Source organism: Trachypithecus francoisi, unplaced genomic scaffold (genome assembly GCF_009764315.1).
Source record: "Trachypithecus francoisi isolate TF-2019V2 unplaced genomic scaffold, Tfra_2.0 Lachesis_group17, whole genome shotgun sequence".
Classification (NCBI taxonomy): Eukaryota; Metazoa; Chordata; class Mammalia; order Primates; family Cercopithecidae; genus Trachypithecus; species Trachypithecus francoisi.
Window position 1 is genome coordinate 74,938,489 of NW_022681462.1, and position 14,495 is coordinate 74,952,983.

The following is a 14,495-nucleotide window of genomic DNA, read 5'->3' on the forward strand; positions in this document are numbered from 1 at the left end:
GACTTTTGAACGGAAGGAGAACAGCAAGATCAAAAACCTAGTTTAAGTCACTTAAGTCAGCACCTGTAACAAACAGGTTTGAGGAAGCCTGGATTTTAAATAACGTTTAAAAATGTTAAAAAAAATTCACAGCAAATGCGCAACCAACAGTGGTATACGTAACCAATAATGAGCTTTGACTGTGAGAATGAAAGACAATTAATGACCCCCCTTCACCGCATGAACGCAGGCAGATCTTTCTCGAGGGCTGCTGATTACCATGTTTACCCCTAGTCAAAGCTCATTATTCCTAATGTAGTCCATGAGCCCCTCTTCTGTTGTGTCTGTGAGGGTTTAGGTTATTAGCAATGAAGAAAGCTAAGGAACAAAACCTTCTTTGTTTTCTCAGAATTTGGCATTTTATGGCGTTTCTTGCAAATAATTATAATTGCTGCCAAAATATGAGCGATTCCAGGAAGAAGTGAATATGGAGACTGTTGCCATCTGTCTAATACGCCCCGCTGTCTGGTTCAAGTACGGTGATACCGAATTTCATTTTTCCCCTAGAATCCAATCAACCAATTAACTGGCTTCTGTCCTATTCACAGGGCAAACCAAAGAGAAATAAGAGAGTGCCTTATCACTTCTGTCAAATAAAAACAAGTTATTATAATGACCGTTCACCCAGAATTAAAATGCTTCCAGGTACTGACCCTAAAACATAAAACACAGGTGATGTGAATTTGTCTCAACTAAGGCAGGTTCTCAACTTCTTCTTTAATGCATTTTTCTAACTTTACTGAAGTATAATGTATATAAAATAAATTCATCTGCTTAAGAGTCAGCTCAATGAGTTTTTTTTGTTTTTTTTGTTTTTTTTTTGAGACGGAGTCTCGCTCTGTCGCCCAGGCTGGAGGTGCAATGGCGTGATTTCAGCTCACTGCAAGCTCCACCTCCCGGGTTCACGCTGTTTTCCTGCCTCAGCCTCCCGAGTAGCTGAGACTACAGGCGCCCACCACCACACCTGGCTAATGTTTTTGTATTTTTAGTAGAGACAGGGTTTCACCGTGTTAGCCAGGATGGTCTCGATCTCCTGACCTCATGATCCGCCCACCTCAGCCTCCCAAAGTGCTGGAATTACAGGCTTGGGCCACTGCGCCTGGCCAGCTCAATGAGTGTTCACAAATGTATACACATCCTTGTGACCACCATCCCAATCAAGGAATAGGCATTTCCATCCCCAACACATTCCCTCTCACTCCTTTTGTGCTTGTGGGCTTCTTCCTCTCGGCATAATAGTTTTGAGATTCACCCACATTGTTGTGTGTATCAATAGTTCTCTGTCTTTATTGCTGGGCAGAATTCCATTGGATGAATGCACCATAATTTGTTTACTCATTCACCTTTTGATGAGCATTTTGGGTTGCTTCCATTTGGGCCATTGTGAATAAGGTTTCTATAAACATTTCTAGAATCATAAGTCTTTGTGTAAACATATGCTTTTACCTTTTTTGAGTAAATACCCAGGAAAAGGATGCATGGGTCATGGAATAGGGTTATATTTAAGTTTTGAACAACTGTTACCTAAAATGGCTGTGGCAATTACATTCCCACAGGAAATGTATGAGAACTCCGACTATTCCACATTTACTCTGATAGCTCTACAACTATTTTAATGGGTAAAAAGTAGACAATCAGTTTTTTTTTCTTTTGTTTTGGAGATGGAGTCTCGCTCTGTTGCCAGGCTAGAGTGCAGCAGTGTATCTCGCCTCACTGCAACCTCTGCCTCCCGGGTTCAAGCAATTCTCCTGCCTCAGCCTCACAAGTAGCTGGGACTACAGGCACCCGCCACCACGCCCAACTAATTTTTGTATTTTTAGTAGAGATGGTGTTTCACCATGTTGGCCAGAACGGTCTCGATCCCTTAACCTCATGATCCGTCCGCCTCGGCCTCCCAAAGTGCTAGGATTACAGGCGTAAGCCACCATGCCCGGCTCTGTTCATGCTACTTTAAAGTAATTTGATTCTCATTTATTTTCCAAAATCTAAGACAAAAAATGAATGTGAGGGAAAAGAGCATTAAGTGTTTATAAATAATTATATACATTAGAAAGCTGAACATATGTTAGGGTTAGGTTTAGTTTTTTTTTTTTTTTTTTTGCAAAGCCTTTATCTGTCTTCAAAGCAATAAAAAGGTTGAACATTAAGAGAGTCCAATATGGTACTGTTTCATACCACCACCTGAGGTAGTGTGAAAATATATATTTTTCCTAGAAGTAGAGTAACAGGTTTTAAGGGCAGGAACAGTGAATCACTGTCATCTTGCTACCAAGACTGAGCTTGCTGATGTCACCAACTACTTCCAGCTTGCTAAAAATCCCATGGTTAACTTTTGGTCCTTCTGTTACCTAGCAATAACATTTGACACAATTCATCACTCCCTCCTCCTTGAAACACTTTCTTCTCTTGGATTCTGGGTTTTCTCCTTCGTCACTTGCCACTTTTCCCTCAATCTCCTTTGCTGGTTCTTACCCATTTCCTCACTTCTGAATGTTGGAGGGCCCGGGATTTATCTCTCTTCTAGCTATACTCATTCCCAATCAATTTCATGGCCTAGAACTCACCCCTAAATTCCAAATGCATAGATCCAATTGCCTTTCAGGTATCTTCCTTTGAATATTCATCTTGGGCATCGAAAATGGAAAGTGCCCATGTGGTGCCCCTCATGTCTCCACACGGCTGGTTCCTCAGGCATCTGCACCTGCTATTCCTCTGAACTGAATGCTCTACCCATAAATGATTAAATGTTATCATCCCAGGGAGGCCTCTACTTGCCTCTTTATTTAAAATCACCACCCTCCCTCAACACTCTCCATACACCCCCACTCTATTTTTTCTGTAAAATGTATTGCCATTTAACAAACTATATATTTTACTTATTTATCATACATAAATATTTTGAGACAGAGTCTCACTCTGTTGCCCAGGCTGGAGTGCAATGGTGCGATCTTGGCTCATTGCAACCTCCGCCTCCTGGGTTCAAGCGATTCTTCTGCCTCAGCCTCCTGAGTAGCTGGGACTACAGGCGTGCGCCACCACGCCCAGCTAATTTTTATTTTTTTATTTTTATTTTTGTTTTTAGTAGAGACGGGGTTTCACCATGTTGGTTAGGATGGTCTCGATCTCCAGACCTCGTGATCCACCCACCTCGGAATTCCCAAAGTGCTGGGATTACTGGCATGTGCCACCGCGCCCGGCCGTTTGTTGTATTTTTTTGTTATCTCCCACACTAAAATGTAAGCTACACAAGGGAAGGAATTTCTGTTTGGTTTATTGCACTATGCCTAGAACAGTGCCCGGCACAAGTTCCACACTAAATAAGTATTTGAACGAATACATAAGTGAATGTATGAATGACTCTGATTTGGAAAGAAATACCAGAAAGAAATACTATCCCACCTTTCCACCTTTTTAAAATTTTGTCCACAAATAAATGACCAAGAGCAAAGGGCACAGAGGGAAAGGGAAAGACATCGTAAGTAATGAGTCATCTTCTCAGCTTTGTAAGGGACTGAAGGGAGCAACCTTAGTGAGGAAAAGTTAAGGTAGACACGAGATTAAAGACTGCTTGGAGGGAACGAGTCACAGGCAGAGCCTTTGAAAGCTGAGATGCTCAAGACCCCTAAGAATGAGGACAATTGAGGCACCCTCATTATCACAGAATGAGTGGCTACCAAGCATGCCGGAGTCAGTAGCGCACAGAAGCAGGCACAACACTTGGGATTCTGACGCTACGAGGAGGCCAGCAGGATGACAGGACAATACCGTCAGAAAACAAGGTCTTTGCCAGAGCTATTAGGGGAAGATTACACATGTAAATATAAAAGCCAACAAGAAAGATGACTCTTCCTTGCACAGCTGTGAGAGGCATGTGAACAGTCACAACTTAGTTAATTATGGCTAAATATCACTGGGGAGGGTCAGAAACATTGCTAGCTGGGAATTAGCAGGCTGAAGTGCTAACATAGTTTCAAAGGGAGCTCTAAATTAGTTGGATGGACTCCAGTCCTATTTATAACCCATTATACTAGGGAAACTAGTCCTGACTTTAAAAGAAAAGGGCCTGATTATATATTCTAAAAGGAGCTTTCTTATGGAACATAATCATATCTTATATACATTAATAATGAAGAACAAGTTTGCTAAAATTTTTTGTGTGACTTTTCATGAAATGGATGTTTTTGGAATAAAAACCTTAAACTTCTGTTAAGATGCTTACACATTAAAAGAGGCAAAGCAGAGGAACATGCCCTCCGATGAACATGAGTTACACAAGACTTAATCAGCGGTGCAGTTCCTTCCTGGCTCGGCCAGGAATCAGGACAGAAGAGATGCGGATGGTCAGTTTATGTTTTCAGTGCCCTAGCACAGGGGTCCTCAATCCCTGGGCCATGGACTGGTACGGGTCCGTGGCCTGTTAGGAACCGGGCCGCACTGCAGGAAGTGAGCAGCAAGGAGGGAGAATTACCACCCGAGCTCCACCTCCTGACAGATCAGCAGCTGCATTCAATTCTTACAGGAGGGTGAACCCTCTTGTGAACTGCGCATGTGAGGGATCTAGGTTGCATGCCCCTCATGAGAATCTGATGCCTGACGAGCTGAGGTGGGACGGTTTCATCCTGAAGCCACCCCCTCACCCCATCCAGGAAACTGTCTTCCACGAAACTGGTCCCTGGTGCCAAAAAAGTTGGGGACCACTGCCGTAGCATATACCTTACCAGTTATTTAGTTCTAGAATAGATTCTTCCATAAATGGCTCCCTCCAACATGACCGACCCTCCCACCTTGGGATGCCACTACCTTGAATCATTATTGTTTACCCACATATTAGAGAGTTCCCAAAACACAACTTTTTCATACATAGTCATATCTTATATTATCACTTATCTGACTTATTTCTCAACAGGGGTCTGTGTGTGTGTGTGTGTGTATATATGTGTGTGTGTGTGTGTGTGTGTGTATATATATATATATATATTATTTTTTTGAGACAGTCTCGCTCTGTCACACCCAGGCTGGTGCAGTGGTGTTATCTCAGCTCTCTGCAACTTCCGCCTCCCTGGTTCAGGCCACTCTCCTGCCTCAGCTTCCCAAGTAGTTGGGATTATAGGCGCCCATATCATGCCTGGCTAATTTTCTTTTCTTTCTTTCTTTTTTTTTTGAGACAGAGTCTCACTCTGTCACCAGGCTGGAGTGCAGTGGTGCGATCTCGGCTCACTGCAACCTCCACCTCCCGGGTTCAAGCAATTCTCTTGCCTCGGCCTCCTGAGTAGCGGGGACTACAGGTGTGTGCCACCACACCCAGCTAATATTTGTGTTTTTTTTTTTAGTAGAGATGGGGTTTCAGCATGTTGGCCAGGCTGGTCTTTAAGTCCTGACGTCAGGTGATCCGCCCACCTCGGCCTCCCAAAGAGCTGGGATTACAGGCGTGAGCCACCACGTCCAGCCCCAATAGGTATATTGATTACAACTTTTCATTGGTGTTATTAACTCTTTGAGGAACATGATCACCTTAGGATAAAATCTTAGAAATTGATTTACTGATTCATTAACAGTATACACTTTAAGGCCTTTAAAACACTGCCAAAATCACCTTCCCGAGGGTTGGCTCATTTTACACTCCCAGCAGCAGGAGGATATGGGGACTCAGCCACTTGTGACTGCTTGTGCCAAGTTCTCTGGTCAGGAATGCAGATGCTGTAAACGACAATGGATCTTTCCCAATCAACTGGACTGGTAGTGAAAAACGATTTGGGGCTGCTGAAATACGTGTCATGAAACCATTCACCAACAGGCTCATCCACTTCTCTCAAAGGTGGGGTTCAGACCCTCCTTCAAAAACTCAGACTCTGCATGGGAGACACAACCCTGCCAACACTCCTATTTCTGGTTTCACAACTGACAGGCTCTAAATGCAGCGAAGCCCCAGGTGGGCTGGGGAAAAGCTTGTTACTTAGGCAGACAATGAACACAGAGCAAGGTCACAAGGGACAGACTGGTGGTAAAAGTGAAAAAGAAGTCCACTGGGAGAACATATTCCCCTCTCCATAAGCAGGCCTGGTTCAGGCATCCAACCACTGCAGAGAGCTTCTTAGCCAAACAAGTAGTGGAAGTGGTTGATGACTGCACGATGCTCGACACGTGGGATATCTTTCAGAAATATTTTATGCAAAAAGCCAAAAACTGAATTGATGTTTGGCTCTGAAAAACCTTCTAATTACCTGGAAACTGAAGTTGTATTTACTTATTTGGAACATTTGGAAATTGGTTCTGCATAAATAAGGTGTTACAGTTCAACTATGCACCCAGGATAAACCATCTATAGCTGGTAAAGTTAAACTGATTCTTTTATGCCTTTGGCTGGCACAAGTCTAAAAGACAGCTCCAAGCAGTGCAAAGAAAATCTGGACTCTACTCCCTTCTTTGAATTATTTGTGTGACCCCGGGGAAGACACTGTGCAGGGACCTAATGTCTTCACTACGAAATAAAGAGATTGGGCTCAAAGGATCAAGGCTGAGAAGATGCCCAGATTTCCCTCCAATCTGGGCATTTTATGATTCTGAAACCAGGAGCAATTCTTACCTTCACAGTGGTCTCCAAGCCCGGATGCTCTGTAACCCTGGTCACACACACACTGAAAAGAGCCCTCCGTGTTCCTGCACTGCCCATGAGCACAGAGATGACGGTGCTGGCATTCATCAATGTCTATGAGCAAGAGAATACAAAGAAACTGTAGAAGTGGTGCTTCAAAAACATTTTCAATCAGTCTCAACTGGATAAGTGTAAATTCTAGAAAGACAGTGTTGATACAAGTAATGATCATCATATATTGTCCTTTTTGTAATACTATCTCAGGAGACTTTTTTGCTTATCGAATATTCAGAGTATACATGAAGACATGGATATTGCTTCTTTATAAAACAATTGGCCTTATACAGTGTGGATTCTGTTCTTAAGTAAGAAATGGTGTTTCCTCTCAAGAACTCTGGACATTTGTGGTTGACACAGGTGAGATCAAAATATCTTCAAGTTCAGGAAGCACGTACTTATTGGGAAGTGAAGTATTTCTGTGTGAAATTCAATGAAATATTTATTTAAAAAGTCTAAGGTCAACCCCAGCAAATCCAGAATCCTCACTATCACCTGTAAGAACAGAACATATTTTGCAAACTTTATCTCTAAGGGGAACATTATTTTTACTAAGAAGTCTTCTTTAACGATTTTTTAAAAGGCAAAAATTTTTCAACACTAAATACAAAAAATTAAGGTTATTAACATTCCACAGCATAAAGCAGCCCGAAATAATGACTTTCTAATTGCTGAAATCCAAGCATATAAAACCTTTAAATTAATTTACGTGTTTAAATGGAAATTATCCTCTGCAGTAAAGAATTACACAGAGAGCAATAATTTTTCTTCCTAATACTAATGCCTAGCCATTGATAGCTAATGCCATAGGTTTTCAAATTTAATGGTTTTCCATCTTGTTTTATTGACTTTCCTAACTTATGTTTAAGACCCTGGCTTTCTGGCACTATAATGCAATTATCTAGGTAATTTTTAAAAGGTACCCTCATTTGATTGAGGGTACATTTTTTCAGATCAGGTGCTTTAAGCTGAAGTTTCAGTAGTTCATGTTACTACACTCTTACCTTCACACTGGTCTTTAGCTGCCGACAGCTGGTACCCCTGCCCACAGGTGCACCTGAAGGAGCCCTCAGTATTTTTGCACTGCCCGTTTATGCATAGATTCCCTTGCTGACATTCATCGATATCTGCAAACACAACAATGGCAATTTTTCTGAAAAAGAGACTACCCAGGAGAATGCAGTGCTCCCTGCAATGCATTCTGGGGTTAGTGTTACAAAAATAATAGTAGTACTTATATCTGGCACTACACACTTTAGTATGTATCACAACACCTATGCTGTTGTATCAACCTCAGTATACTGAACTATAGAATAGAAGTAACCACAAATAGACAATAAATCAGTAAGCTACTTATAATAATCATACTCCTCACCGTCAATGTCTTGGAATACAACATGAAATATTTTAGAGTTGCAAACAGAAGGCAGAACCTGATACAATATAACGACGCTTAGACAATTTGTAGACCTGTTTAGTTTCATGAAAGAAGTCAGAAGTAAACCTCTACTAGGAATTTGAAAAGCAAAACCAAAAACATAAGCAGTTACGGAAGGAAACAGATAGTTCTACTTTATCTAGAAGTTGAACTATAAGGCCAAATAGTTGTATAAAGAACTCTGGCTCATTTTCAAAGTAACAAGGAAAGCCAAGAGAAATGGTAGTATTATGATGACTGCTGAATACCAAAGGAGAAAGTGATAAGTGAGGATTTTTAAACATGCTTTGACTGAAGATAAAACCACTAACTGAGAAAGAATATAATTCTTAATAAGTGTCCTAGAAAATGTCATGTATGCGAAGTTACACAACTGAAGTAAAGGACTGGCTTCATCAATAATTTGAACACGTCTGGTAAGAGTAGAGTTTTCCAGATGTTTTTGTTTGGCCATTATATTGGTCTGACCTAAGCAGATAATGCTGTCTTGCCTTGTCAGTGCAAATACAACCTCAGAATGTTCTGCTGAACGGCTAGCCAACTTGTAAGAGTCTATGATTATTAAAACATGATAGGTACAACCAATCTTCATCACCTACATGACAGGTTTGTTGTGAAGATTACCGAAGGGAATAGATATAAAACACATAAGCCCTCTACTCACAGGGGGAAAAAGGAGCCCTAATCTAAAAGGAGTAATAGAGTAATAAAAAAAAGGGGGGGATTTAAAAAAAATAATGTCCTATAGATCAATGTATGACTGCTGTTTTCTTCAAATTTTCTTATTTAAAATGCATCTAAAAGTGTTTGTCAGGAAAACTCAATTAACTGTATAGGCCTTTCACTCACGTATTATTGACAATTACCTGTTTATCCTGAGCAAAGTTTCATTTCTTTTTTTTTTTTTTGAGACGGAGTCTCACTCTGTCACCAAGCTGGAGTGAGTGCAGTGGTGCTATCTCGGCTCACTGCAACCTCTGCCTCCCAGATTCAAGCGATTCTCCTGCCTCAGCCTCCTGCCCAGTTCATTTTTGTATTTTTAGTAGAGAGGGAGTTTCACCATTGTTGACCAGGATAGTCTTGATCTCTTGACCTCATGATCCACCTGCCTCATTCTCCCAAAGTGATGGGATTACAGGCGTGAGTCACTGTGCCCAGCTAATTTTTGTATTTTTAGTGGAGACAGGGTTTCACCATGTTGGCCAGGATGGTCTCGATCTCTTGACCTCGTGATCTGCCTGCCTCAGTCTCCCAAAGTGTTGGGATTACAGGCATTAGCCACCACGCCTGGCTGCAAAGTTTCATTTCTTAACCTCTAATGGGGCATTAACTTTTTAAATTTATCCAGATATAAGCAAGGTATCAGGTTATCCCTTCCTGAAATAGTTGAAATTGCTATTGAAATATTGAAACAGTTTCCTGAAATAGGGCTCACACAAAGTATCAATGTAATCGGAGTTCAAAAATTTGCTTCTTATTTTCTTTAATATTTCATAGCAATTACTTTAGTTGATTAAAAACTTTTGTTTTCCCAATTGTGTTATTGGTCTCTTTTACTTACAAATAATTCCTGGCTGCCAATATTGCCTGTCCATAGAGAAATTAAACAAAGTAACTTTCATTTTAAAGATTATTTTATACCTTTCAGACACTCTTAGCTGTAGGAATGGTTGCCAGCAAAGATCAGCCTACATCACTATTTTCTTTTAGCACGTTCTATAAAATACTTGGGATGTCAGTTCACGAACTGAAGACCAACAATAGCTCTTGTAGCTGGCTGGATCTCTCACATAACATCTGACAACATTTTTAGTGCTTTGGACTCTTTTTGACTTTCTCATAGAAGACAACAAATTACGCAGTCCCATGTGAAGATGTCTGCAGCAGAGATAGCCCCTCTATTCCAAGGACTGTCAGGGTATGCCAGACATCTTACATAACTGACTCATTTATGTTGCTAAGAATGTCAGGAGTAATTCATGACAAGTAATGACACATACACTTGGAATAACTTGAGGCAACACAGTTATCTTGAACAAGGTGATCTTTGGGTCTTTAAAATGACCAAAGGGAACAAAGATAGATTGATTCTAAGGATAAAAAGATTTTTATTTTCTAATGAGGGATAACATTTCTGAGCCAAAAGAAAGCTTTCTAATAAAATACGCATGCCAGACAAATGTCTTCTTTCTTTTGTGCCAAGAATATCACACACCCCTGACATGTGAATGTACACCTGACATTATGTGATGATCAGAGCCTTTCAACCCTGTGTTCTTCTTCCCAAAAACCCATGACCCCAGTTTAATCATGAGAAAAACATTAGACGGATCCAGAGTGGGAAAAAGCTACAGGATTCTGGCCTATACTCTTTAGGACAGATAAGATCACGAAAACTAGGGAAAGATTCATTAGGGAGACAAGACAAGTAAATGCAATGTAGTATCCCGGACTGGATCCTGGAACAGAAAGAGGACGTGATTGGAAAAACTTGTGAAATCCAAATAAAGTCTCGAGTTTAGTGACAGGGCCGGGCATGGTGGCTCATGCTTATAATCCCAGCACTTTGGGAGGCTGAAGTGGGTGGATCACAAGGTCAGGAGACTACCCTGGCTAACATGGTGAAACCCCATCTCTACTAAAAATACAAAAATTAGCCAGGTGTGGTGGCACGTGCCTGTAGTCCCAGTAACCCGGGAGGCTGAAGCAGGAGAATCACCTGAACCCGGGAGGCAGAGGTTGCAGTGAGCTGAGATTGCGCCATTGCATTCCAGCCTGGGCGACACAGCGAGACTCCATCTCAATAAATAAGGCAGTATATCAGATCCTAGCTGTGACATGTAGAAGCTGTGTGAGCTTTCTCATCTGCTAAAAAAAAAAAAAAAAAAAGGAGCGGGGGGAGCAATAATGCTTCCTCCTAGAGCTGATATGAGGATTGCATGAAATAATACAGGGACAGAGATCAAGTGGGAAGAATGAGTTAATGCATTCCAGGCTGTAATGGCAGTAGAGGGCAAGGTTAAATGCCAAGTGGAAGTAATAGCCCTTTCTCACCTCTAAGCTTTGGCATGTGCTGCTTCCTCTGCCTGCCAACTTTTACTCCCCTTTGTATTCAATACTTCAAGACCAAGTTCAAATAGCAATACCTTTGTGAAGCTTTCCCAGAAGCACACAAGCAGAGTTAGCCACACACTTTTTGGTTTTAACAAAACTTTGTTTATGCCATTAATTTAGCAAACACCACCACCACCACGTCATGCTCTGCTCCTGCATTAATCCATTCTCTCTACGTGATCTCTATCCCTATATTACTTCATGCAATCCTCATATCAACTCTAACAGGTACCATTATTGTTCCCTTTTATTTGTAGATGAGAAAAGTAAGGCTTAGTGAAGTAAGATACCATAACTTATCCAAGCTCACACAGCTTCTACGCATCAGGACTAGGATCTGATATACTGCCTTAAAAAAAAACTAAATACTACACTTTAATACATAATATAATCCTGGATATTAGATAGCCATTAGTTGTCTTGTCTCCCCAACCAATCTTTCCCAGGCTCAACTGGGATGGCAATGGCCGAGAGCAAGACAGTGGTAATGAGTCATTCATTCAACATGTGCCTACTTTGAGCGTCCCATTAGAAAGTCTGATTCTCTAATTTTAGGGATGACACAATGTCTGGAAACCTGAGATTATTCACCCAAGGTCATACCATGAACCACTGGAAGAGCCACATCAGGTAAGCAGTGAGGAAGAAGATGAATATGAAGGGCAGGATAATCTTAAACAAGTACTTGGGTCCAAATTAGCACAGAATCTTCACAGGGCAGTTGTGACATTGATTTGGATGGGTCAGAGAATGCTAGCTGAAGAATGCGACTGTGACAACTAAGTTTGGAATATGAAGGAGGAGGACAGATTACAAGAGTTTTTATCAACAAGCAGATGAAAAAAATTAGGCCGATTAGGATGAAAGAAGATAAAATGGCAGGATATGAAAATAAACTAGATATAGCAAAATAGATATAGCAATCAAAGATGAACCATGACTCCTAAGGCTTGAGATCCTCATTCACCCCTGATCCAGTGTATGGGGGAAGAAATAATACCTTTCAGATGCTTCTCATATTTAATTTGGTCTGAGGAGATGCCTGGCTTAAGAAGTCAGTAGGAAACTGTGAATGTGAGCCAAAAGACAAGGGACCAGGAGAAATGGAGGTGTGCCTACGTTAGATGTTCCACTAGGGGTGGCCAAGATCCACCGCTGCTCTGCTATATTATGGGAGCAAGGCATCAAATTCAGATGCCTGCACGTTCCCTACTGCCAGAGGAAGAGGCCTCAATTCTTACAAGATACCAGGGTGCCTACCATAGTGAGAAATTAATTATCACCCTAGATCCTTCACTTATATCAAGACACTTAAGAAGAACATTTTTACTTATTTTCTCTTTTGCCCTTTGCTAGAACATACTTTTAGATGTAAAAGTAAGCAGAAAAGAAAAAAATACACAGATTTGACCATATGAAAAAAATTTTTTAAAATCTTAAAAAGAAAAATTAGGAAAGACTTAGAGAAATTACAAGAGTGTACCACCAAAAATGTATATGTAACGTACATACATTTATTATTATCATTGAGACTCTATTTTGAGTCTTGCTCTGTCACTCAGGATGGAGTACAGTGGCATGATCTCAGCTCACTGCAACCTCTGCTTCTTGGGTTCAAGTGATTCTTGTTCCTCAGTCTCCTGAGTAGCTGGGATTACAGGCGCATGCCACCAAGAGACAGGGTTTCACCATGTTGGCCAAGCTGGTCTCGAACTCCTGACTTCAGGTGATCCACCTGCCTTGGGCCTCCCAAAGTGCTAAGCCCAGCCATGTGTACATACATTTATATATGTATTACATATAAAAATAGTTCATATACATTGATTCAAAAAATAAAAAGCCTGACAAATAAGAAATGATATTAATGGAAATTTTAAAAAGAAATATAAATGTTAAATAAGTATATAAAATAAATGTTTAAAAATTAGAAGTGTTCAGAGAATTGTTAAAGGGAATGAGCATATAAAACAAACATTAAACCTTTTTAGAATTAAAATAAATATATATTTGAAATGAGAATGTTCTCCTGTAAAAATTGTAAAAAGACCATGATACAATATATGTATCAAAATATCACTCTGTACCCTATAAATATGTACAATATGGACAATTATTATATGCCAATTATAAAAACAAAAACAAAACCAAATAGTAAAAAAATTCAGAACATTTTTGCTGGGCGTGGTGGCTCACGCCTGTAATCCCAGCACTTCGGGAGGTTGACGCGGGCAGATCACAAGATCAGGAGATCGAGACCAGCCTGGACAATATGGTGAAACCTCGTCTCTACTAAAAATACAAAAATTAGCCAGGCATGATGGCGGGAGCCTGTAGTCCCAGCTACTCGGGAGGCTGAGGCAAGAGAATCGCTTGAACCTGGGAGGCGGAGGTTGCAGTGAGCCAAGATTGCTCCACTGCACTCCAGCCTAGGTGACAGAGTGAGACTCTGCATAAAAAAAAAACAAAAACAGAACATTTTACCCAATAACCATAATTCCACTTTTATGAATAAAGAAATAATTCTAAAGTTCAGACAAAAGTTTATCTTCAAAAGAGACCTGGCTGGGTGCAGTGGCTCACGCCTGTAATCTCAGCAATTTGGGAGGCCGAGGTGGGCAGATCACCCGAGGTCAGGTATTCAAGATCAGCCTACCTAACATGGTGAAACCCCGTCTCTACTAAAAATACAAAAATTAGCTGGGCATGGTGGGAGGCACCTGTAATCCCAGCTACTCAGGAGGCTGAGGCAGGAGAATCGCTAGAACTCAGGAGGCGGAGATTGTAGTGAGTCGAGATCGCGCCACAGCACTCCAGCCTGGGGGAGAGAGCAAGACTGCGTCTCAAAAAAACACCAAAAACAAAGAAACAAACAAGTAAACAAAAATTAGTCAGGCGTGGTGGTGGGTGCCTGTAATCCCGGCTACTCGGGAGGCTGAGGCAGGAGAATCACTTGAACTTGGGAGGTGGAGATTGCAGTCAGCCAAGATCGCGCCACTGCACTCCAGCCTGGGCAACAGAGTGAGACTTTAGCTCAAAAAAAAAAAAAAAAAAAAAAAGAGAGACCTGTACCAGTTTTGCTCACTAATGAGAAGTTGAAAATTGTGATATGGCAATATACTAGAATATTGCACAGCCTCTAAAAATAACATTTGAAAAAAGTTATGAATGGAATGTAAAATGCTTATGGGAGGTATACTATTAAGTGGCAAAAAGCAAGATATAAAATTCTACATAGAACAACATCTTTTTTTACAA

The 14,495-nt window shown here is 40.9% G+C and overlaps 1 protein-coding gene across 10 annotated transcripts in view; it reads right to left on the minus strand.

Annotated features, from left to right (window-relative positions):
• Positions 1–14,495, minus strand: part of LTBP1 (latent transforming growth factor beta binding protein 1) — a 479,251-nt gene that overhangs the window by 98,909 nt on the left and 365,847 nt on the right. For all 10 annotated transcript variants that reach the window (XM_033176072.1, XM_033176071.1, XM_033176068.1 and 7 more), the window contains 2 exons: positions 7,693–7,815; positions 6,623–6,745 (listed from right to left, as the gene is read on the minus strand). In XM_033176072.1, the coding sequence (XP_033031963.1) occupies positions 6,623–6,745; positions 7,693–7,815 (246 nt within the window). The remainder of the gene's footprint in view (positions 1–6,622; positions 6,746–7,692; positions 7,816–14,495) is intronic.